This window comes from Syngnathus leptorhynchus, chromosome 10 (assembly GCF_054491065.1).
Source record: "Syngnathus leptorhynchus isolate UIUO chromosome 10, UIUO_Slep, whole genome shotgun sequence".
Lineage (NCBI taxonomy): Eukaryota > Metazoa > Chordata > Actinopteri > Syngnathiformes > Syngnathidae > Syngnathus > Syngnathus leptorhynchus.
This window is the reverse complement of record NC_141204.1, coordinates 6,907,951-6,929,379: the sequence shown is the minus strand read 5'-3', so window position 1 is coordinate 6,929,379 and position 21,429 is coordinate 6,907,951. Positions and strand designations below refer to the sequence as shown.

General features: G+C 40.9%; 1 protein-coding gene across 17 annotated transcripts in view; it reads right to left on the bottom strand.

Moving 5' to 3' along the window:
• The window catches only part of dst (dystonin), a 76,243-nt gene that overhangs the window by 32,851 nt on the left and 21,963 nt on the right, over positions 1 to 21,429 (bottom strand). For 14 of the 17 annotated variants that reach the window (XM_085922624.1, XM_085922612.1, XM_085922615.1 and 11 more), the window contains 30 exons: positions 21,296 to 21,423; positions 20,477 to 20,570; positions 20,074 to 20,228; positions 19,571 to 19,991; positions 19,366 to 19,494; positions 19,212 to 19,289; positions 18,975 to 19,136; positions 18,754 to 18,858; positions 18,542 to 18,637; positions 18,353 to 18,478; positions 18,109 to 18,261; positions 17,855 to 18,009; positions 17,647 to 17,773; positions 17,389 to 17,572; positions 17,150 to 17,307; positions 16,900 to 17,078; positions 16,674 to 16,812; positions 16,408 to 16,601; positions 16,164 to 16,326; positions 15,978 to 16,061; positions 15,810 to 15,917; positions 15,630 to 15,728; positions 9,623 to 9,769; positions 8,688 to 8,776; positions 8,490 to 8,598; positions 1,466 to 7,975; positions 1,229 to 1,375; positions 857 to 1,075; positions 639 to 782; positions 293 to 529 (listed from right to left, as the gene is read on the bottom strand). In XM_085922624.1, the coding sequence (XP_085778750.1) occupies positions 293 to 529; positions 639 to 782; positions 857 to 1,075; positions 1,229 to 1,375; positions 1,466 to 7,975; positions 8,490 to 8,598; positions 8,688 to 8,776; positions 9,623 to 9,769; positions 15,630 to 15,728; positions 15,810 to 15,917; positions 15,978 to 16,061; positions 16,164 to 16,326; positions 16,408 to 16,601; positions 16,674 to 16,812; positions 16,900 to 17,078; positions 17,150 to 17,307; positions 17,389 to 17,572; positions 17,647 to 17,773; positions 17,855 to 18,009; positions 18,109 to 18,261; positions 18,353 to 18,478; positions 18,542 to 18,637; positions 18,754 to 18,858; positions 18,975 to 19,136; positions 19,212 to 19,289; positions 19,366 to 19,494; positions 19,571 to 19,991; positions 20,074 to 20,228; positions 20,477 to 20,570; positions 21,296 to 21,423 (10,839 nt within the window). Of the gene's footprint in view, positions 1 to 292; positions 530 to 638; positions 783 to 856; positions 1,076 to 1,228; positions 1,376 to 1,465; positions 7,976 to 8,489; positions 8,599 to 8,687; positions 8,777 to 9,622; positions 9,770 to 15,077; positions 15,180 to 15,629; positions 15,729 to 15,809; positions 15,918 to 15,977; positions 16,062 to 16,163; positions 16,327 to 16,407; positions 16,602 to 16,673; positions 16,813 to 16,899; positions 17,079 to 17,149; positions 17,308 to 17,388; positions 17,573 to 17,646; positions 17,774 to 17,854; positions 18,010 to 18,108; positions 18,262 to 18,352; positions 18,479 to 18,541; positions 18,638 to 18,753; positions 18,859 to 18,974; positions 19,137 to 19,211; positions 19,290 to 19,365; positions 19,495 to 19,570; positions 19,992 to 20,073; positions 20,229 to 20,476; positions 20,571 to 21,295; positions 21,424 to 21,429 lie in introns of all 17 variants that reach the window. The other 3 variants (XM_085922628.1, XM_085922623.1, XM_085922626.1) reach the window with 2 other exon arrangements.

Here is a 21,429-nt window from a genome sequence, read left to right as displayed (position 1 = left end):
GTAAATGTATTAGATCACTGTGGAAGGAATTCCAGCAGTGTGTTGTTTCCAACGTTAATTGCACAAGGGTTTCTTGGAGGCCTGTCAAACACAATCGGCAGAGAGGTTAGTGTAAAGCACTGGATCATGCCGTCACAGTTTCTCGTCAGAACAAAACTTTGCTGCGCTTTACAATTATAGAACATGACACATGCATTAGTATTCCGTCAACTATATTCATAAATAAACAAATGAGATACAAAAAAAATAAGATCCATGCCAACACAGATGTTACGTCATCTGTGATATTGACCTTCTTCTGGTCTTCCTTTTCCTTGGTGTCCAAGAGGACATCTAAGGTAGAGCTCATGGCGACAAGTTTGTCCATCTGGTCCCTGAACGTTCTCTGAGTGCCACTGAGGCACTTGAGGAGGCAACTGCTCTGAGCGGGACTCAATAAGTGAGCGTGCTCAGAAATAAAACTCTGGATAGCAAATGTGACGTCCTCTAATTTGAGTTTAACGTCTTGATGAAGATGACTCTCAGCATCCTGGAACAAGAAAAAAGGAGTACACGTTTTTTTTCCTCTGCAAGGAAAGTGTTGCTTCTTCCAAAATGTTTACGTAAAGCTGGTTTAGATCATTTAGCAATTAAAATACCTTGTTTCTTTGGATGCAACATTTGAGTGATTCAACATCATAAGTGTTGAAATCCACATCTGCCATATTTAGTTGCTTTTGGATGAGGCCCACCAACATATCGAGATCAGCAAGATGTTTCTGGTATGTTGATTCCAAATATGCCTGAAATCACGGTAAGAGCGAATCAAGGCCAATAAAAATTCTCGTGCTGCATTTATTTCTGTTTCAAAACTCACCTTCTTACTATTTTCCATGGCACGAAACAGTGACTGAGTTTTTTCTGCACACTCTTGACAAACCGTAGTAAAACTTTGCTGTAATTCCTCATATGTCGAAGACAGATCTTTACGGATTTGTGAGGGGATGTTCTCGTCAGGCGTATTTAAGAGCTGTTTGGCCTTTTCCATATCTTCAGTCAGGACACCAGCTAGTAAGTAAACTTGTGACTCCAGTGACTGGATGAAAGCAAATTTAAGAATTAAAATGTACTGTACAGAAACAAACCACAAAATTAAGTACACCTGCACAATTGTTGTATTTAGATATGATTGTGCAAGTGTACCTAATGTTGTGGCTTCACTCATATGTCCTAGAATTGAGTTTCTAACCTGGATTTCATCTATTTGCATCTGCAATTCCTCCATGTTGGTGCCATTTGGTTCTCCGATTAAAAGGTCTTTTCTAACATCGTCTAAAACATCGGCGTGATCTTGGAGTCTCCCAACACACTCGAGATACTCCTGGGTAGAGAATATCTGTAGGAAAGAATCAGAAATCCACATCAGATGTTTGAAAGGCAAACAGAGAAATTGGGTGTCATTTCCACCAAAGATGAGATGGTTTACCGGGTTCTTGATCTCGTCCATATTATCAGCGGAGAGAATAGGCGACTGCTCTGCCAGCAGTTCATCCTCTGAGCTCTCCTCCTTGATACATTCCAGGGTGTGAGTGTCACGGCTCTCCATCACTTCCTGGAGCATTGAGAGGTTTTGGCCTGAGGAGACACTTTGAAGTACCTGTAGAAACTGCAGCTGGATGGTGGAAGCAAGTGTCGGATCTTTCTCTTTTTCTATTGGAGATTCTGAGTTCCGTTCATCTTTTGCGTCTTCATGATTTGTTCCAGTTGGAGAGTTCTCCTTATCTTTTACAAGCGTGGCTTCAGATGACGCTTCATAATTTGAAGGAAATACATAAGAGTCTTCTGCATCTCTTATTGGAGTATTCAACTCGTCATTTATTAGGAAAGGCTCAAACCGCTGTTCAAAACCTTCAGGTGGTGCATCAAAGTCGTCTTTTTCAGATGGTGCGTCAGAATCATATTTCTTTTTTCCGAGTGCTGCATCAGAAGCTTTATCATCTCTTCTAGACAGGGCATTGGACTCCTCTTCAACTTTCCCAGTTAGATCATTGTCATCATCCTTCTCAGACACATCTTCAGAGTCTTTAGCTTTTTTAGTTGGAACATGGAATGTTTCTTCAATATTTCCAGTCAGGGTATCAATGCACTCATCTTTTCCAAAGTGTTCTTTATTTCTTCTAGCTGGGCTATTGGACTCTTCTTCAATGTGTTTCGCAGGCACGTCACAGCCTTCTTCGTCTTTCAAAAGTGAGACAAATAACCCTGGGGAATCAGAATCATCTTCATTTTTTCCAGTTTGGGCATTAAATGCTTTTATAGATGTGGCATGATATAAGTCTTCATTTCTTGTAGTTGAGATATCAGACTCTTGATTTTTTTTAGTTGTGTCATGAGATGCCGTTTCATCTTTTAGGAGTAAAGAATCAGACCCCTGTTCATATTGTACAGGCATGACATCAGACTCCATTCCATCTTCAGTCGGAGTAGAATAATTACCGTTATTATTTCCAAGTTGGTTATCAGACTTGGCAGCGTTTTCAGAGTCTTGTTCATTTTCCCTATACATGGTACAAGAATCTTCGTGGATACTTTCAGCTGGCGTTAGAGACTTCTCGTCATCCTTCTCGTCATCTTTTCTTGATGAGGTATGAGACCAGAATTCATTGCCTTCAATTGGGATACAACACTCTTTTTGGAATATGCCAGGATACTCAATTATATCTTTTATAATTGAGACGTCAGACTCCTTTTCATATTTTACGAGACTTTGACCTGCAAACACAGCCTCCCCCTCGTCTTCTCCTATGTGAGTAAAATAGTCGCCTTGATCTTTTCCAGGTAGAGTTACAGAGCCTTCTTCATCTTGTTCAGACTCTGGTTCATCTTGTTTATTCGAAGTGCTGGACTCCTCTTCAATGATTCCAGTTGGTAGTTCAGAGTCCTTTTCTCTTTTATCTGGGGCATAAGACTCGTTGAAAATGTTTCCAGTCAAGGTATCTTCTTTACATGACAGAGGTTGGGCATCAGACTTCTCTTCATCTATTTGTGTTGGAGCAACTGAATTGTCTTTTTGTGCACCGGAGTCGTTTTTGTCTCTTGTAGTTGCGTTATCATACTCCTCTTCCCCTTCAACTTCTACAGTTGCGTCATCAGACCCTTGCTTATCTTTTATAAGTGAGGCATCAAAACATTTTTCATATTTTCTTGTTGGAACAACATTGCTCTCATGCATTCCACATTGGGCATCTGAATTTTCATTCTCTCTATTAATTGGGGTCTCAAAGTTTCCAGTTGAGTTTTCACAGTCCCCTTCATCTTTTATTAATGTGGCATCAGACCACTTTTCATCGTTTGCTGGTGGAGCATCAGAGTTGTCTTCATCTCTTTTAATTTGGTTATTTGACTTCTCTATCGTGTTTCCAGTTGGGTCTTTAAAATCTTCTTTTCCAGTTTGTGTGCATGAGTTCGCTTTATCTTTTATAGTTGGGCCATCAGATGATTTAACATTCACAGTTGTGCAATTAGATCCCTCTTTGTCTTTCATTATTGAGGGAGACTCGTTTTCATGATTCACCGGTAGGGCATCACATTCCACCATTTCATCTTTGTTTCTTCTAGTTTGGGGATCAGAATTAGGCTTTCTAATTGTGTTGTTATACTGCTCTTCATCTTTCAATAGCAAGGCATCAGAATCTTTTTCCTCCTTTTGAGGTGAGGCAACAGACAGCTCTTCATCTTTTGCAGGTAGAGAATTAGAACCACTCTCATTTTTTATAAGTGGGACATAAGACACAGCCTCATCTCTTGTAGTTGGAGAGTCAGACTCCTTTCCAGTTTTGCTTATTGTATCAAAAGAGTAGTCTTCATCCTTTCCAAGTTGGTCATGGGATTTGTTTGGTCTTGTTGGGTCATTTGGTCCATCTTCATTTTTCATTAGTGAGGCGTCATAAACCCGTTCATCTTTTTCTTGTTGGGTGCTACAGTCTTCATCTATTACAGTTGAGATTGTGATCTTGTTTTCATCATTTCCAGTTTTAGACAACTCTTTATTTCTTGCATTCGTGGCATTTGATTCTCCAACCTCTTTTCTAATTAATGCACCATCATTTTCACTCACTTCATCTTCTCTGATAAGAAAACAAGGCTTCATTTTATGGATTTTCCCCTCTTGTTGTGTTTCAGTTTTGTTCAAACTTTGTGCATCTAAACAGATGAGCTCTTGCTTCACTTTTTTAACCAAGTCATCAGATCTCTCTTCATCTTTTACTGGCGAAACATTATGATTTTTATCATCTCTTCTGGTCGGTACATCAGGTTCTTCTTGAAATCCATGAGATCCATATTCATCTTTTGTGAGTGGAATATCAGAACTTTCTTTGTTGCTTGTAGTTAAGATATTGTGTTCATCTTCAGTGTTTCCAGTGAGGGTATGAAACCCGTCATCATGTTTTATGAGTGAGCTCATAGACTCATTTTCATCTTTTTCATGCAGAACAATGGACTTGTCTTCCACGTTTTTAGTTTGAGTATTAATTTGTTCATTTTGTTCAGTTGGAGCATCATTATCCTGTTCTATAGGTTGAGGGCAAGACCTCACTTCATCATCTCCAATTGGCATGCTGGTATATTCTTTATCCTGTCCATTTGGTGAAAAGGTGTTCTCTTCATCTTTTATAGATGGGGTGTCATACCACTCTTCATCTTTTCTCATTAGGTTGTCAGAATTCACTTCAATGTTTCCAAAAACATTGTCCGCATCATCCTCTTGAATATCTCCCCTTGGGGCATCAAACGACACTTCATCCTTTTTCATTTGAACACCAACGTCTTCTTCATTGTTTGTGGCTGAGATATGAGTCTTCATTTTGTCGTTTCTGGCTGGGGCATCAGACTTATCTTCATCTCTTCTAGTGGTGGTGATGGACTCCTCTATCGCTTGTATTGTTAAGGCATCATATTCATCTTTCACATTTCCGGTTAGCATCCCAGGCTTTATTTCATGGACTTCATCATCAGTTTTATTTTTGTCTGAACTGAATGCATCATTCCCAGCGATATTGGTTAGACCGGACTCCACAAGAACACAAGCAGCATTAGGTTTCCCATCTACATCCATCCCATTTTGATCATTAAGTAGTATATTGCGTTTGTGTTTCACTTGGATCACAGAATTTTGGGTGGAGTCTGGTGAAGTGGGTGGGCTTGAAACTGATTCAGCCATATTTATATTCTGTTGACATGATTCTCCTACACACACCTCCCTTGATTTGAGATAGTTCTCCTCAGAATCACTTGGTTCTGTTATTTGTCTTTCTTCTGGGTGTACTGGACTGCATCTCAAAGCAGTCAGTGGTTGTTCCTGATGAACAAAGCCTATATCACAGCTTTCATCATTATAAGGATTTTTTGCTGTAAATTCATTCGATGAAACAGACGGAAAGGATGATGGGTTCAAAACTCTTTCACTGAGCAGATCATGCTTTGAAGTATTGGGCTCAGGTTTGAGATCATAACCACTCTCTGAAGGAAGAAATATCTCCTGGAGTCTGTCGCCATCTTCTGTGACAGAGCTACCTTGTACACCCTCAACAAAAGGGGCCACCCAAAGTGATGATTTGCCCAATTCGCAATTTGTCAAATGTCCAGCTTTGTAGAAATCATTCTCACTGGACATTGCATTAACCTTGTAACATTGATTAGCATCAGTGGAAGACTCACTGTGGCTTTCTAGTGCAATAGCACAATGTGAAGATGAAGCAGCAGTTTCACGGTACTCATCCTGCTTATCAGCCAGTAGTTTAATGACTCCATTAAGTGAGTTGGTGACATCAGAGAATGAAGCCGATTTTTCCAAGTCAAGGACACACTCGGGAGAAACCTCCTCCCTAAAGGAGGGTGACATCATCAGTGGCTCATGACCAGAGAGTAATGAAGAAGAATGATGATCACTTATCTCCGTTAAATATTTTCCTGCCTCATCATCTAAAACTAAAACAATATCATCCTCTATCAGGAGAGAAGACTTTCTTTTGGATGATTTCTGTGTTTCTCGGTCTTCGTTCACATCAACAGGACCAAGATTATTATCATCTGGGTATGGCAGGCTGCACTTTCCTTCTGAATAAATCAAATCTGCTGAATAAATGTCTTCCTCTGTCTCCTCAGTGTTTCCCTCCAGGTCATTGACAGATGTGTCATCCAAAATGCCCTTTTCTTCAAACTGTGCATCCAACTGAATATCACCGTAATGTTTTCCTCCCTTAAACACATCACCATCTGAAGTGTTATTGATCGTCCTCGATGCATTGCACAATGGCTCAGCACTAAGCTGTGCAGCAAGTTGATGGCTGCTTTCCTCTGAGCACACCGATGGTGAGTCAGCATTACATCTGTTGATAAAAGCAAGCTCTTGGGTAGTTGGAATCTTGCAAACATCATTAGCATCGTATTGATCCTCAATATATAAATTATCATCAAGCGTTTGGTAGTCTGTTGGCCTTTCAGTGAGCGTAACAGCTTCTGTGCCATTATCCATACAATCCATTTTTAGATCATCATTTACATTTATGTTGTTGTCAAGTACCCCATCAAATGAGGGGACGGAATGATGCGGATTGATTTTGTAATTCTTTGTGTTTATCACCATTTCTTCTGCTTTCTCACTTATGAATGGCAGCTCAAAGTCCACCTGCTCTGAAAGATCTTCAGTATTGATAGTCCAAGGCACCATACTGTGTTGGGTGCTATCATATAATACAGAATCTTCAAGAAATAAATGGATCATTCTAATTAATGGCTTGTCAAGTATTAAAACCCTTTTTTGAGACTTTGGGTCGATGTAACTGTTTATCATTAGGTAGGATGTAAAAAGCTGCTTTGTCTCCAAAGGAGTAAACGCAACTCCGGCAGGGCTACGTCCATCTACTCTGAGTTTTCGACACATGAGCCAAGATGAAAACTTTTCATCAAGGTGATCAACATCGAGAAACTCATCAGGGATTTCTATGGATTTTAAGATGTCTGCCGTGTAAACGTCAATGTAACCGTTTTGTACGGCACAATTGATATCTACAACCTCAGAATTTTCTGGAATATAAAAAGCTGCGACTTTCCCTCTACTGCTGAGCAGCCTGCTTTCAAACACATCAGTGCTGCGATGCTCATAGTATTCCGATGATGTGGCACTAAACTGGCATTCATTCGGCCGAGGCAACACAAGGCCTACGAACTGATGTCTGTTCCCAAGTACGATGAGTGTACTGCTAAAACTCATCAAATCACACTGAACTTCTGCATCTACTCTTACTCCATCTCCATTGTCCAAGTTTCCAGAGGAAGAATTAACTGTTTGTGTTGCTCTTGAATTATCATTTTCTGTTGGGGCAGCAACATTTTCCTCAGAGGGATTTAACTTTAATATTCTGTCTAGGTTGTGGACAGATGTCATAGTCTTAACAGTTCTCCCTGGTGTCACTGATTTATTCCCACTTATGCACTCCAGTATCAGTCTATTAACCTGCATGGCTTCTAGATGAGACTCATTTGCATTAGAATGGTCGTGTGCCATTTTCTGCCTCTGGAGAATGTTAACATAGACAGAAGCAGGAATGAGCCCTTCCTGAAACGCTGTCTTAAGCATCACCGTATCTCCTGAGTAGGCCACATTCAGTCCATCACTGACTTGCTTGACTTCTATCATCTTTACGACAAGCTCGTCGACCGTGGACGCTTCCCTCGCTGCTGCTGCGACGTCGCAGATGGACACGGAGGTCACGTCTGAATCCTCTATGCACTTGTTCTCCATGTTTAACTCCTGCAAATAATTCCCGGTTGTCGATGTGTGAGGAGCATCGTGTTCGAGAACATCATCCCAGCACATCTGAGACTCAGACTTAGACAGGTCTGGGGTCGGAAGGAGAAACCCAATTATGTCATTACTCAGGCCGTCCATTGCCTGGGTCCAAATACAGTCCACGCTACTGGTGGCTTTCACGTCCTATGAAAAGGGAGAATAATACCAGTTATTGTTGATCTAATGACCTATTATGACACTTTATGTATTCAAAAATCAAGGCAAATATGTACTCACCAGTAGACCAATATGTTAAAGATCACGTGCATGAGTTCAACACTGCATCAGCGTTGCGAACAAGAAAGTGTCAGGCCGTCAGCGTACAGTGAAAGCAATCATGCTTCAACTTGTTGCGGAAAGTGTTTGTTAGTCACATCACACAGTGAACTATTGGAGGAATCAACCTTATTAGGTAGTTGAATATCAGCATAAAGACCGAAACAGACACGGCTAAGCATGTTTACAGCATACTCCAATGATCTGGTTGCAAATATCAAAATGCAGTTTTTTTCAATTGAAAATAATGAGACGTGTTGGACTGATTGCTACAAAGAAGAATGAAAAGAGATTATCATGCAATGAACAATCTGATAACACTCATTGTGAGGTCATTACAAAATACAAACGCATTCCATTGAATAAAAGCACAACTTCCAACCTCATGTTCATGTGTGGGCTGATCAGAACAATGCTGGGAAAGGTCACTGTAGGCCTGACTGAGCTCCTTCAACTGTTCCTGGGCTTTTTCTTTCTCCTCTTCTGACATCCTGTGAGTGAAAAAAAAAATCAGCTTTTGAATTCGTATGTTGCATAAGGACAGTGTTGTACATGTCAGTTATGTAATTGCCTGACTTACTTTTCACTGTGTTTGTTCAGCATCATTTCTGTGGCCCTAATAGCTTCCGCGATCTGCTCTTTCTTAGTAACCATTTCCTCCATAGAGACCTACAACATCCAACAATCACTAGTCAATAGTTTTATCAAGAGAATACTAATCATGTAAGTATTTTAGACATAAGAAATAAATCCTGTCATAAAGATAAGAAAGCTCCAAGTTAAATCCCAAGCACTGACGCAGAACCTCAACAAACAGAGATTCACATATATTTTGCCCATATGCCCATATTGTTAATTGAATACCTCACTGAGGGTCAAATTTTGCCCACTCTATGCATAGCCATCATTTATTGTGGTCATGAAGTCCATTGATATTTGTACAAAATAATGACTAGAACAGTGATGGTGAAATGTGTGATTCACCTTTGTCACTTGTGAGGATTAGATGTGCTATATTGAATCTAAATACAAATATATATGCAATTGTTTGATAAAGGGACAGTGGTTTGTGACAAACTGGTGTGCTGTTTTCTAACATCATAACTAATATTGTTATGAATACTATTAACTATAGAACTGCATAGCAATATGAAAGGTATGAGAACACTGGGTTAGTATTAAAAGCCTTTAAATTGGTATTTTAAAAGGAATTACTTGCTTGATTTTACAAATGGGCTTTCACACTATTTAAAGTGAATGAAATAACGTTCTTTTCAAGACGCTCTGTCTGAAACATGGGTGCTTGTGCAACAATAAGAGGAGTTTGTATCAGACTGAGCACTTGATTTGATTAACAAAAGATCCCTTTATAGTGTCAAATATATTGCGTAAGCAGATCAGAAAGATGTGTTTTTATTAAAAGTCACATAATAGGATAAGAACAAAAATCCTCAAAGCAAAATATTTTTTTATCAAGTTAACAACAACTAAACAAATACATATTATTATTATTACCTGGGAGTTATTTGAAGCATCTCTGTTGGCATTACTATCTTTCAGAGTATTTCCCTCATTGCTCGCATTCTGTTTCACATTAGACATCCAACCTAATAGTTTGCTAACTTTATCACCGTGCTCTCGCTTTTCTTCATCCACCGATCTCTGGAATTACAACAGTTAGGGGTAAGAGAATGACTATAAATTGTCAAGAAAAACAAAACTGTTGAATCTCAATTTCCTCAAATGACAATGATAAAACAGACCCAAATACTGACCAGGGGGGGGAAATAGTACAGGGATTCAGATAGGAATAGTTTTCATGCTTCAGTTGGACCCAAAGGGGATGATATTTGAAATACAGAAAACTCCTAAAACTTAAAATGTCTTATAATTAGTAAAAGAATAAAAAAAAAAACTGTGTCAAATTAATTTGAAGGCAAGCGCAATGATCCCATGCTTACGTACACATTCTTTAAGCAAAGAAAATAATATAGCTACACATCGCGCCAACATAAATCATATTTCCAGTATTTACTTTTTTTTTTAACAAGAATACCCACAAGTTTTTATTTCAACTTCCTGGGAAGAAAACTTGCTAAAGATCCAAACTCTTGACCTTTAGCAGCCTCAAGTAATCTTAAACCAGTGTGGCAGTCATAAACGCTTCTTTCAAGCGCTTCTTTGAATGTGATTCGTCTCTTGGTCTTTGGACAAGTGAGGCATTTGTTGTGGGACTTTTCATCTTTAATAGCTGAGGCCGTGGCTTTGTCAACAAGGCCTCTCTGAATGACTTCCTCCAGTGAGACTCGGTCGTGGGTGTCAGGGTTGATCAATCCACCAGTCAGCAGCTGAAACTCAATACAGCGGGTGCCAACATCCTTGGGTAAAATATTTTCCTGGACTGCCTGAGTGATGGACACAGACTTTGCAGTCTTGGGGTGAGTGATGCCATTGAATACCTGCTCAAATTGCTGTAGTTTCTGCGCAAGCTTCTCATTTAAAAGACCTTTACTAATCGCTTCACTAACTGTAAATTTCTCCCCGGAGAAGGGGTCACAAATACCTCCGGTGCAGGCTTGGGCCTCCAGCAATTTCAAGGCAGTGGTCCCGTCAGTAAAACCCTGTTGAAATCCCTCAAGGACTGACAGCCTCTTCTTCCGAGTGAGGTCCCAAAGACCAGCAATGGGGCTGTTTACGTCCTCCACAACAACCATTCTTGAAAATATGATGTCGGCAATCTCGTAGATACTAAGATGGCCGTTCCTGTAGCGTTCCAGCTCAGATGTTTCAAGAAACCTCTGACTGAGAGCAGACTCTAGACAGAGCTTTCTTCCATTTTTGACATCTGTGATGATGTGACGCAAAACTCCGTTGCCGTCATCTACAGACGTCTCGTGCCATTCACTCTCCTGCTGTGACAGAAACAGGTAGGTCTGCTTGTCAATGTGTTTCTTCTTGAAAGCTTCATGGGTAGACATCTCAATCCCACGGCTGCTGCTGACAACAGACACCCGGTGGGAACTTGTGGGAGAGCTACTGGTAAGATGCCGGTCCCCAACCGGAAGGAGGAGGACTCCACCGTCAATGTCATAAAGACAGGCCTTTAGTACTTCACAGTAGTACGCTCTCTGTCCAGTATCGGGGTTGTGGAAACCTTTGGGATTGCGGACTGGATCGTACAGAATTTGAAGAGTCTCCTTGTTTAGAAAGCCATGATCAATAGCAACGCTCTGCGGCATTCTGAAACTGCCTTCCGGGTTAACCACTCCACCGGTGGCTATCTGTACTTCAAGGATCTTCTTACCTTTGTATCGTTCAAGAATACTCGCCTCCATTGCCTGGAACACAGACAACCTTTGGCCGGCATGCATATAGCCATGAAAAGCTTTCTCAGCCTCCATCAGTTTGTCTTTTAAGCTTGAATCAAAAATCCCTCTCTCAAGAGCCTCGTCTAAGGAGTATATCTGGCCCGTGGTCAGATCAGTGAGACTTCCTGTCGCTGCCTGAGATTGCAGAAATTCCAAAGCGTACACCTTCGCCAAGAAACCCTTCTCAGCTGCCTCTAAGAAGGAAATCTTTTTCTTACTCGACTCCACATATATTCCGGCGATGGAAGTTGGTTTGCCGACATAGGGCGCGATTGATGCTTGTACTTTGTCTATTGAGATCAGCCCTTTTTCAAATTTATGGAAAATCTCTTCATCCAAAATCTTATATTTGATTAGGTTTTGAATAGCTGGGCTTCTTTTGAGATCAGTGAGATTCAAAGCTGTTGTGTTCCACAACCTGAAGCTGTCCCTACTTTCTGGAGCACTTTTCTTGGGTGTATTTCTTGCTTCAGGAGATTCTTTGAGACGATATCTTGTTGTTGTAAGGACGCTGTGTGTTTCTTTCTGGTACTCTGTGGGTACAGACAGGGCCATGTATCCCTGCGTTTTGGGGATCAAATCGTTACCCGAGTAAATCTGATATGTTTCGGTCGTATATTGTCTTTGTGGGAATGTGACGTTTTGAGAACTTGAACTCGTCAAAGTTGTCTCACTAGGAATGACTTTGATTTCATCTTGTTGGAAGTCTATTAGAATGTCTTCTTTCTTCAATGTTGCCATCTGTGAATTGAAAATTGAAAGAACTTTTGATTAGAAATAACAGAAGAAAATGGTAGAGGTAAATTGACTGCTGACACAAAGACTTCGTCCCGTACCTCGATTGAGCTTTTCATGAGTGGATTCTCCTCCTCCTTGCTGCATTGTGGTTCTCCTTTCTGCATGGCTGTCTTGAGCATAGCAGTCTCAGAGTCTTTCAAATAGTGATGGCCGTCTTTGATGACTTCCTGTTTCCTAAATCTCTGGTTTTCCTTCTCCGTTGGAACCCTCTGAAGAGTTGGAACCTCTTTGGTGTTTGAATTGATTGGTCCAGGATGGGAGCTAGTGTCCTTTGGCGTCACTTTATAAGCATCTTGTAGGAGCTGTGTTGAACGAGCCTTACTTGGTGAAGCATTCACCTTTGAGTATAGTTGAAGTTTGTCCTCTTCAGGTTGAGTACTTTGCAATCTTGACGTTAGTAAATCTTGGTCATGCATATTTTTTTCTTGCTCCAATTTCTCCAATTTGTTGCCCAATTGCTGCTTTGGTTCCAATGTCATTCGTGGGGCTACATTCAATACTTGGATCTCTTCTTTGAGATATTCATTGAGCATCTCTTCTAATTCTAAACTATATGAACGCTTTTGTGACACATCTGTCTCACTAGTGATTTCGGACTTTGCTAACATCACTTTCTTTTCCATTTCTTTCTGCACTAACATCAGATGCTTTTCATAGCCCTGCCTCTGTAGTTCTAGCTTGTTTTTCAATTCCTCAAGCATTCTCTTGCACTTCCCAACTTGCTCCTCCATCAGCTGTGTCCTCACTCTGAGAAGAGAGTTTTCTTTTTGCACTCTCCCTGCTTCTGCGTTGTTGCACTGAAGCTTTTCCCTCAACAATATGATTTCAGATTCCAATGAGATACTTTTCCCTTGAGCATCAGTTTTCTCTCTCTTAAGGACCAAATTTTCATGTTGGAGATTTGACTGGGATTGGTCGGAGTTAGACATCCCTTCTGTCAATGTTTTATTTTTCTCCTGCTCACATTCAAGCTGCGTTATTCTAGATTCTTTGTTTTTCCTTTCTTTGCCCTCTTTAGCCAATTCATCTTTTACTTTCTGCAGAGAAGCGCTCAACTCTGAAACTTTAGCTTTCAAGTTTTCAACATTTTTCTCTGCAGCGTTTTTCTCCATTTGAAGAGTAAGTATCTCCTGCTTTAAATTCCCTGTCATTTTGTCTGAGCTCTGTGTTGGGCCCTTGAAATTGTGCTCATATTTGAAGAGCTCATCTTCTAATGCTTTAACTTTGCTGAGATGTTTGTTTATCACAGAAGATCCCTTCTGAATTTCTGCATTTTTGTTTTTCAACATTGTGTTCAAATCATCAATCTCAGCACTTTGTATGTGGACCTTACGCCCTGCTATCTCTTTTTCAGCTAAGGCAGACTTAAGGTCAGATTTCAGCGCTGTTATTTCTCTCTGGTAGCTCGTGACGTTGCAGTTGAACGTGCTATTTTCTTCCGTTAAGGTTTTCACATGCTCACTGTGATCTTGCAGTTTTACTTGAAGCTCATGGGAGTTCTGGGATTTTGTATTGAGCTCTGCCTCAATAATTCTGACCTGTGACTTTGCTGCTTCTACCTGAGACTTTAGAATTTCAATTTGCTGATCTTTTCTCTCTATTTCCATTCGAGCTTGCTCATGTTTCTCCTTTGCATTCTTCAAACTATTTTCCAAGTCAGCATTTACCTGCTTTGACTCATCTGCTTTCTTTTGTAACTGAGAAGCCACAAATTCACAATTTTGAATGCCTGCCTCGAGACTTTTACATTTGAACAGACATTCTTGCTCAGATCTCTTCATGACTGCAACTTCCTCTTTGGCCTCTTGAAGCAGGTCCTTCCAGTTTTGAATTTCACTCTTCAAAGACTTCATCTTTTGCTCTAAATAGGATCTGTCTTTTTCGACCGACTCAGTGTGAAGCTGAAGAGCTTTCAAATCACTTTCGGACGACATATTTAATCTTCTAAGCTCAGTACATTTAAAGTTCAATTGATTTATCACCACCTGCTTCGAAGCGAGCTCTTCCTCCAAACTGCTAATCTTTTGAATGTTATCCTGATCCATGGAGCTCCTTCTGTGAATTTCTCCTTGAGTAATCTTCAGCTGTTCCTTGAGACCTTCAACCTCTGTATTTTGGAAGAAAGAATTTTGCTCCAGTGAGGATTTTGCTCTGTTAAGTGCTCTGACTTCCTCTTGCAGTTCAGAGATTGTTTGTTGCAAGGTCAGTGTCTCCTGGTGAAGATCTTCTAATTTCTGTCTCAGACTGAACCGCTCTGCTTCCATGTCCAGCTGAAGCTTCTTGAGTCGATTATCTCTATCATCCAACAGCTTTTTATAACTTTGAGCTTTCTCCTCAGATATTTCTGCTCGCTTCTGGACCATGGCTAGCTCATCATATTTCTGCTGTATATCCTCTTTTAATTTTTGATATTCTCCAAGTATGTTTGAATGGGACTCACTGGAATAATCACTTTGAACATTTTCCTTTTTCATTTCCTCCACTATTATTTTTCTCTGAAATGTGGGACTTCGGTCCATCAGAACTTGGTTTTCATTGACAAGGTCGTCCAGTTTCCTCTGAGCGTTGGACCACTTGGCCTCTGCCTGCTCAATTAACAATTTAGAATGACTTAGTTCTTGCTCACTGGCAGCTTTGTCAGCCATTACTCTCTCCAATTTGGCCTGACACTGACGAACATCATGCTCAAGCTGCGATTTCTGAAACGTTAGATCTTCATTCATCCGCTGTTGTGTTTTTAGTTCTCCTTCCAGCCTTTGCGACTGTGCTTGTCTTTCAATTAGCAAGGCCTCTTGTTCATGCACCAGCAGATTAAGTTGGTTAAGTTTTATATCCCCTGCAGTTTTTTGGAGCTCCGTGCTCTCTGTCCTTTTTGCATTCTCTGCTCTTTCAAAAGCCATTTTGTTCTAAAATGCAAAACAATAAGTTATCCATCATGGTATGCGTAACAACATTGACCTTTTCCCTTTTGCAAGAGGGCGGAAGCAAGCTTAAGAAAGAACCAGGAATGTCATCATGACACAATAAAAAAGCTCCACGATTTATAAACATAACATACTTAAAATTCACTAAAGAGCCTTTACTCTCCAATAAGACCAGAAGTAAAGATCCTTAAAACTCCAGCTCCTTCCCCCCAAAAAAACCAGTCACCAGCATGACCACAAAATAGTAACATGATAGTCTTGGAATAAACCAACAACCAAATAAAACCTTTGCAAAAGAGCTAAGTGAGAAAGCAAGAGGAGTTTAATGAAACACCACAAGAACATGCAAATATGAGAAGGGCTTCACAGCATTCACATCAGCCAAAATGTTTTGCTGTAATGAGAAAAAATAAATAAATTTGACAAATTCACCTCCTCGTCTTCCGCTCTCTTCAGGGTTTCACTTGCAAACTTCACATACTGCGTCATGAGGGTCACAAGGGCTGTATAGCGGGTGCGAAGATCCATAAACTGGTGGGAAAAGAAAAAAAAAGATTGTTGAGACATAAAGATACTACATGCATTAAATAAATAAAAGGTCAGATCAATTACCTCCTGTTGGATAATATCAGAAGAGCTCTGCAGCTTGCGTTTCTTGAGCGGAGATTTGTGTTGGGAATCAACCATCGCTCTGAAGGTCATCAGCAGGAGCTCATAATCCTAAAAACATTTACATTGTGGAAAATGGTGGAACTCTTGAGTTTAAATACAACGAATTACCTTGATGACAGAGGAGCACTGTTCCGAATACTTCTGACATTCATCAAGCTGGCTCTGCTTTTGTTCAATTTCAGCAACAAGAACCTAAACAAGAAACAGAGCATATATTGTACATAAATATTTGATATAAAAATGTGTGCTATTCATGATACGACATACAAGCGGTTGAGTCAGCTATTGCCTTACCTTCTGTTTGTTCAACACTTCAGCAAAAGCCTTGCTATCTTCTGGCTTATTTTCTTGGGCCATTATCTGTTCTGCCTCAACTTCTCGAATCCATTCGTCTAGACTACTGTAGGAGTCTTTGTAAAGCTTCAGGAATTGGCTATTGGCATCCAAATCCCTAAGCCTGGAAAAAAAAAAGTTGTGTCATGGAAGAGGACCGTCTGCCATGTTTATCTCCCTCAATCTACAATTCATTTACTCTTACCTGCTATCAATTTGGGAGTGAACGTTGCGCCATCTCTCATTCAGTTGGTCGGCTTTCTCCTTGTGCCAGTCCAGATCAAAGTCGCGCTCGTTGTGGGACTTAAACATGCGGTCACTGGTGAGTCGGGCTTTCTGCAGTTCATCCTCCAGATTGTGGAAGACCTCCTGGTTTTCATCAATCTCGGTTCGCCATTGCTGAAATTAGAAGGAAGAATATTTATTCAAAATGGGCAATAATATACTGTAGAGGTTATAAATGTGCACCACCTTCAGTATGGAAGTGACTGTTTCAATAGACTGAAGGTCAGAGTTGATCGCATCTTCCTCATAGAGTTTGGATTCGTAGGCCTTCACCAACGCCTCTGCGCTCTGGCTGTGCTTCACCACCAAACTGATCGTCTTCAGTCTGCCACACATGTCAAATACAACAAACTTTGTTGTCTCTTTGTCCCAAGCTTAAGAGTTTAATGATATAAAAAAAATTCACACTCACTTGTCCATGTATATAGAAGACATTGAGTGCACTTGGCTCATGCTCTGAAGCACAATGCTGAGTTCGGCGGAGAGAGTCTGAGCAGATGGAAAGCCGGCAGCTTGTCTGAGGAACACCTCACATTTTTCATTCATGTTATCCAGGTCTTCCTTAAATTTGTTCAGCTCTTCCATTTTCTTCTACAAAGTGGATAAAAATGAAACATGATTACAAAAAAATAACTTCCTAAATGTTCCACAACAAATCAGACCTCTTGCTCAGTGATGCGCTGCAGACTCTGGTACATGTCGTCTCTGTCCAGAGGCGTGCGGATTTTCCTGATCAGTTGCTCTTCGTGGGTCTCCAGATGCATCCGGAAGTTGCGTATTTCTGAGATGTAACTATTGTACAAAGACTCCTCGTGTTCCTCTGTTTAACACAAACAAACAAACAGAACTCGTTTGTAATATGTTCCAGACTTTAGATTTGAAATGACAGACATTTCCTTACCTCGCTCTGCAGATTTGAGTAGTTCTTGGTAATATTCCTTGCAGCCTGCAACGTCCCTCTCCAGCTGAGCACAGTCTGCCACGGTGAACACCTCAGACTCCTCACAGTCTTCCAAGAACTCATCAAAATGAGACTGAATGTTGCTCAAAACTTGCTGATGCTCACCTGGTAGCATCGTTTTAAACTGTAACATGGAAAGAAAATGTGAACAATGTCATGTGGATTGTGAATGAGATGGTCAACGCCTGAAGAACATACAGAAGCTACATTCCAGTGGCGGATGGTGCGTATATCAGCCATGAGACAGTGCCAAGACGCCACACTTTTCATGTTGATGTGGGAGTGATGCCAAAGTGACAGAACATTCTGGTATAATTCTTCCGTTCTGGAAGAAAATAATACACTTGTTTCAACACATCATACATACGCAGTACACGCAATCAAATAATGCAGGTAAGCATTTTACTTTGAAGCCATCTCCACAGCCTCTTTGTTAGGTGGGGGCACGGTGAAACAGACAGAGGGCACCATGGCCTCATTGCCTGCAGGGTTGATCACTTTCCACTTGGCTCGATGACTGTTGTTGGCCAGCACGCACTCATCCTCTTTATAAATGGTTATCTGAAAGAAAGTGATACAAACTCAGTAGTACTTAAAATGATTGCTAATAAGTAATTAAGTAATCATGGAGTTCACAATTACTGAGGAGATTAGCTGCACCTCTATTTGTCGATAATCACAGATGGCTTGGACAGGGATGGAAGATCGAAGAGTGCTGTCAGGGTTCCTCGGCTTGAGCTGCACAATATTCTTGGCTCGACCCATCAGCCCGGCTACCATGTTGCGGTATTGAAGAAGCTGCTCTTTCTCTTCCTAAAGCGATACAAGCCCCAAGCAGTGTTGTCACCTTCAGATTTCATTAAAAGTATCTCTGTGAATGCCCTGCATGCCCATGCAAGTTTACCATGGATTCCTGAAGGAGATCCTCCAGCCTGTGCAAGCTGCTGGTTCGGTCACAGCTGTACTTTCTCTGAATGGCCTCTTGCAAGCTTCGAAGGAACTCCATGGCTTCTTTGGCATCACTGAAAAACTGTAAAAAGGGAAAAGAGTTGTGAGCCGCACAAAGCAGATTAAAGCTAAAAGGAGGACTCACCTCAAAATAAACAGCATTGTCCCTTAGATGTTGTTCCACACACGAGCACAACTGCAGGATCCAACTCCACTGTGTTTTCATGGCAGCTCTGTATGCCTGCCAGGAATCGTATTAAAATTAGACAAAATATCCCAGGATGAAAAGTCTCCATTGAATTTCAATAATACCACGCAGGGTGGAGACAGCACTGCAACAATAAAAGGTTGGCTTACTTCAATAGTTAACCGAGCTGGGTGACTCTTAAAAAGAAGACGCTCCGCTAAGTCTTGTACAGACTTGATCACTTCTTCCTTTTCATCAAGCTCCTTCATCAGATCCTGTTTGGACACATTAACGGATTTCTGACTTACAGCAAAAAAACAAAAGAACTTGTCACTGTATCCCCGGCACACGCTAAGATGTATTCAATGGGAAGCATTTGTGAGAAACTCACAGCATGGTAGTCTCTTTTCTTGGATATGTTGCTGTTGCGATCACTCCAGTCAAATGCGACCTCCTCTTCCTCCTTCTCGTTAAGCCAGATGAGCTCACGTGTTGCCTGAGACACAAAGTCGTGCAGGCTCTCCAGGTTGCTTTGTCGCTCCTTTGAACACCTCTGAAAAGCAAACGTTTATAAATTCAAATGAGATAAGAAGCAAAGCCTTAAAAGATTCAGACTGATGTGACTTACCAAAAGTTTTTCATACTGCTTTTCCAGATTGCTTAATTTCTCAGAGTAGGTTTGTTTCAAGGGTAGTTCCATTTGAATCTGCGGGGAAAAATAAAACTCATTAGATTTCAAACAGACGAAACATTTTGCTCATTCGTCATGCGGGATTGCTCACTTCACTCAGTTTGGCCTCTTTCAGACTCATTTGGAATTCTTCGATAGCTCTTTGTACCGCTTTGTGGTTATCTAAGTGCGTCGCCACGCTTGGCATGTCAGATCCCCATTCAGAGCCATCTAATTGCAACTGGAAAAAAAAAAGTTTAGGTTATACCTGGATAAAAAAATGCAAGATAGACAAATGTAAAACCTTGATGCCTCACCTGCATGTCCTCCACCCATTTCAACAGGTCCTGAATGTATTCCAGGTTGACCTCATTTTCTGTCAAGCTGGAATCGGTCAGTGTGGACTTCATTAAGGGTTTGGGGATGTGCATGGGTGCGACTAGCCTGATGATGCCTGGCTCCATGTTGCCAGCGCTGCTCATATAGCTTTGCTCTGAAGCAGACTGCAGCCCACGGCTCAAAGACGGCGTAAGGCTCGAGGTGAATGTAGAGGTGCCGAAGCCTCCCTGGTTGAGTGAAGGAGTTATGCTCATGTTCTGGGAATAGCCAGAATTCAGGCTCTGCGTGATGCCCGAGATCATCATTTTGGTCTGCTCGGTCGTTAAAGTGCGGCCTTTGCTGTACAAAGAGGCATACTGCGCTCTCAGGGAGAGAAGATCGTCTCGTAGATTTGATACCCTGGGTTACAAACATTGTGTGACGTCGATATTCGGCCAGCATTATAGGTTGTTCAATAGGAAGTCATAAAATGGATTTTTACCTTCGAACTAGTTGATCTGTGAATGGATATTTTCCATCGAGAAGAACTTGGATGTCCACTACTTGTTGTCTCAGGATGTTCTCGCACTCCAAAAGGTGGCCGGCGATCTCGGCTTCATTTAGGAGATGGATGCCAGATTCAAGGCGTTTAACATCCTGGGAAAATAAAACAAACAGTTCATTTGGTGCTTTTGCCAAAAAACATACTGCTTTTGCTGTGTCACTCCATAAATAATTTTCTTCATGGAAAATCTTTGAAACATAAAAAAATAAGTGAAATTAAATCGAATGAAGGTATGACTATTTTGATATCTATACATCAGTTTTATTTTACTTATTTTTTTGTGCTACGAGCACTTACGTATTATATAACCATGTAAATGAAGAAAAAATACAAAACGTACAGATTGCAGGGAAAGCCTTGCCAGCCCCAACTTGTCCTCGCCGTGAACACAGTCTCGCTGAACCCTGTTGGCAATCTGCTGCAGCGTCTCAAGCCTGCAAAAAAAACAACAACAATATTTTCATGTATTACTATGTACAAAAAAAAAATGCAAGAGTCACATTCGAGACCGAGCAGGTAACCCACCTGGATCCAAAGGAGATATTGTTATTAAGAACAAAAGCGTTATTCATTAGGAAAGGTTCCGATCTGGTTTTAATGAAGCCGTTGTCACTGGAACCGTAGCTGTTAAAACTACTGTTACTCGTCGACGACACCCTGCTTAGGTACGCCATCTTTTCTACCTATCGCTCTTCGCTGATCTAATATTCTCTCATGGTCCACTGTTTGGATCTTAACCTCTAAAAATTACCAAACAGATGGAAGAGATGTCAACATGCTCTTATTTATAGCAGAGTTAGGTGAGGAGGGTGTGAGACCAACCCACCCTGAAATAATATTCTGTCCTCAGGCGAACTAAAATCACACAGCAGGTTGAGACAGTGCTCCTTTATAAAAGCTGCCGAAGGGTGGTAATTGCTGTCTGACAGTTTTGAAAACACACCCTTCTTTCAATGCCGCTAATATGGAGTGTTTAACAACCACAAAGGCAAAGCTGGATATGCCGATTTGTACAAACTATTATCAGCGATCAATAAATTTTAAACACTGTTAAAAAATATTAAAAAGAGGTAATGACCGTCAAGCCATAATCACAGACTGAGCATGCTATAAAAAAAAAAATCTTAATTTTTCTGACAGCATATTCATAGTCACATACCTTTCTACCTCAGGCCTCAGGCTTTTTTCTCTTTCCAGCATGGCAACAATTAATTTACCCCATTCCTTCTCCATATCATTTGGGTGATGACCCGGTGGTAAATGTATTCGTCCAAATTCGATCCACACCTGCCC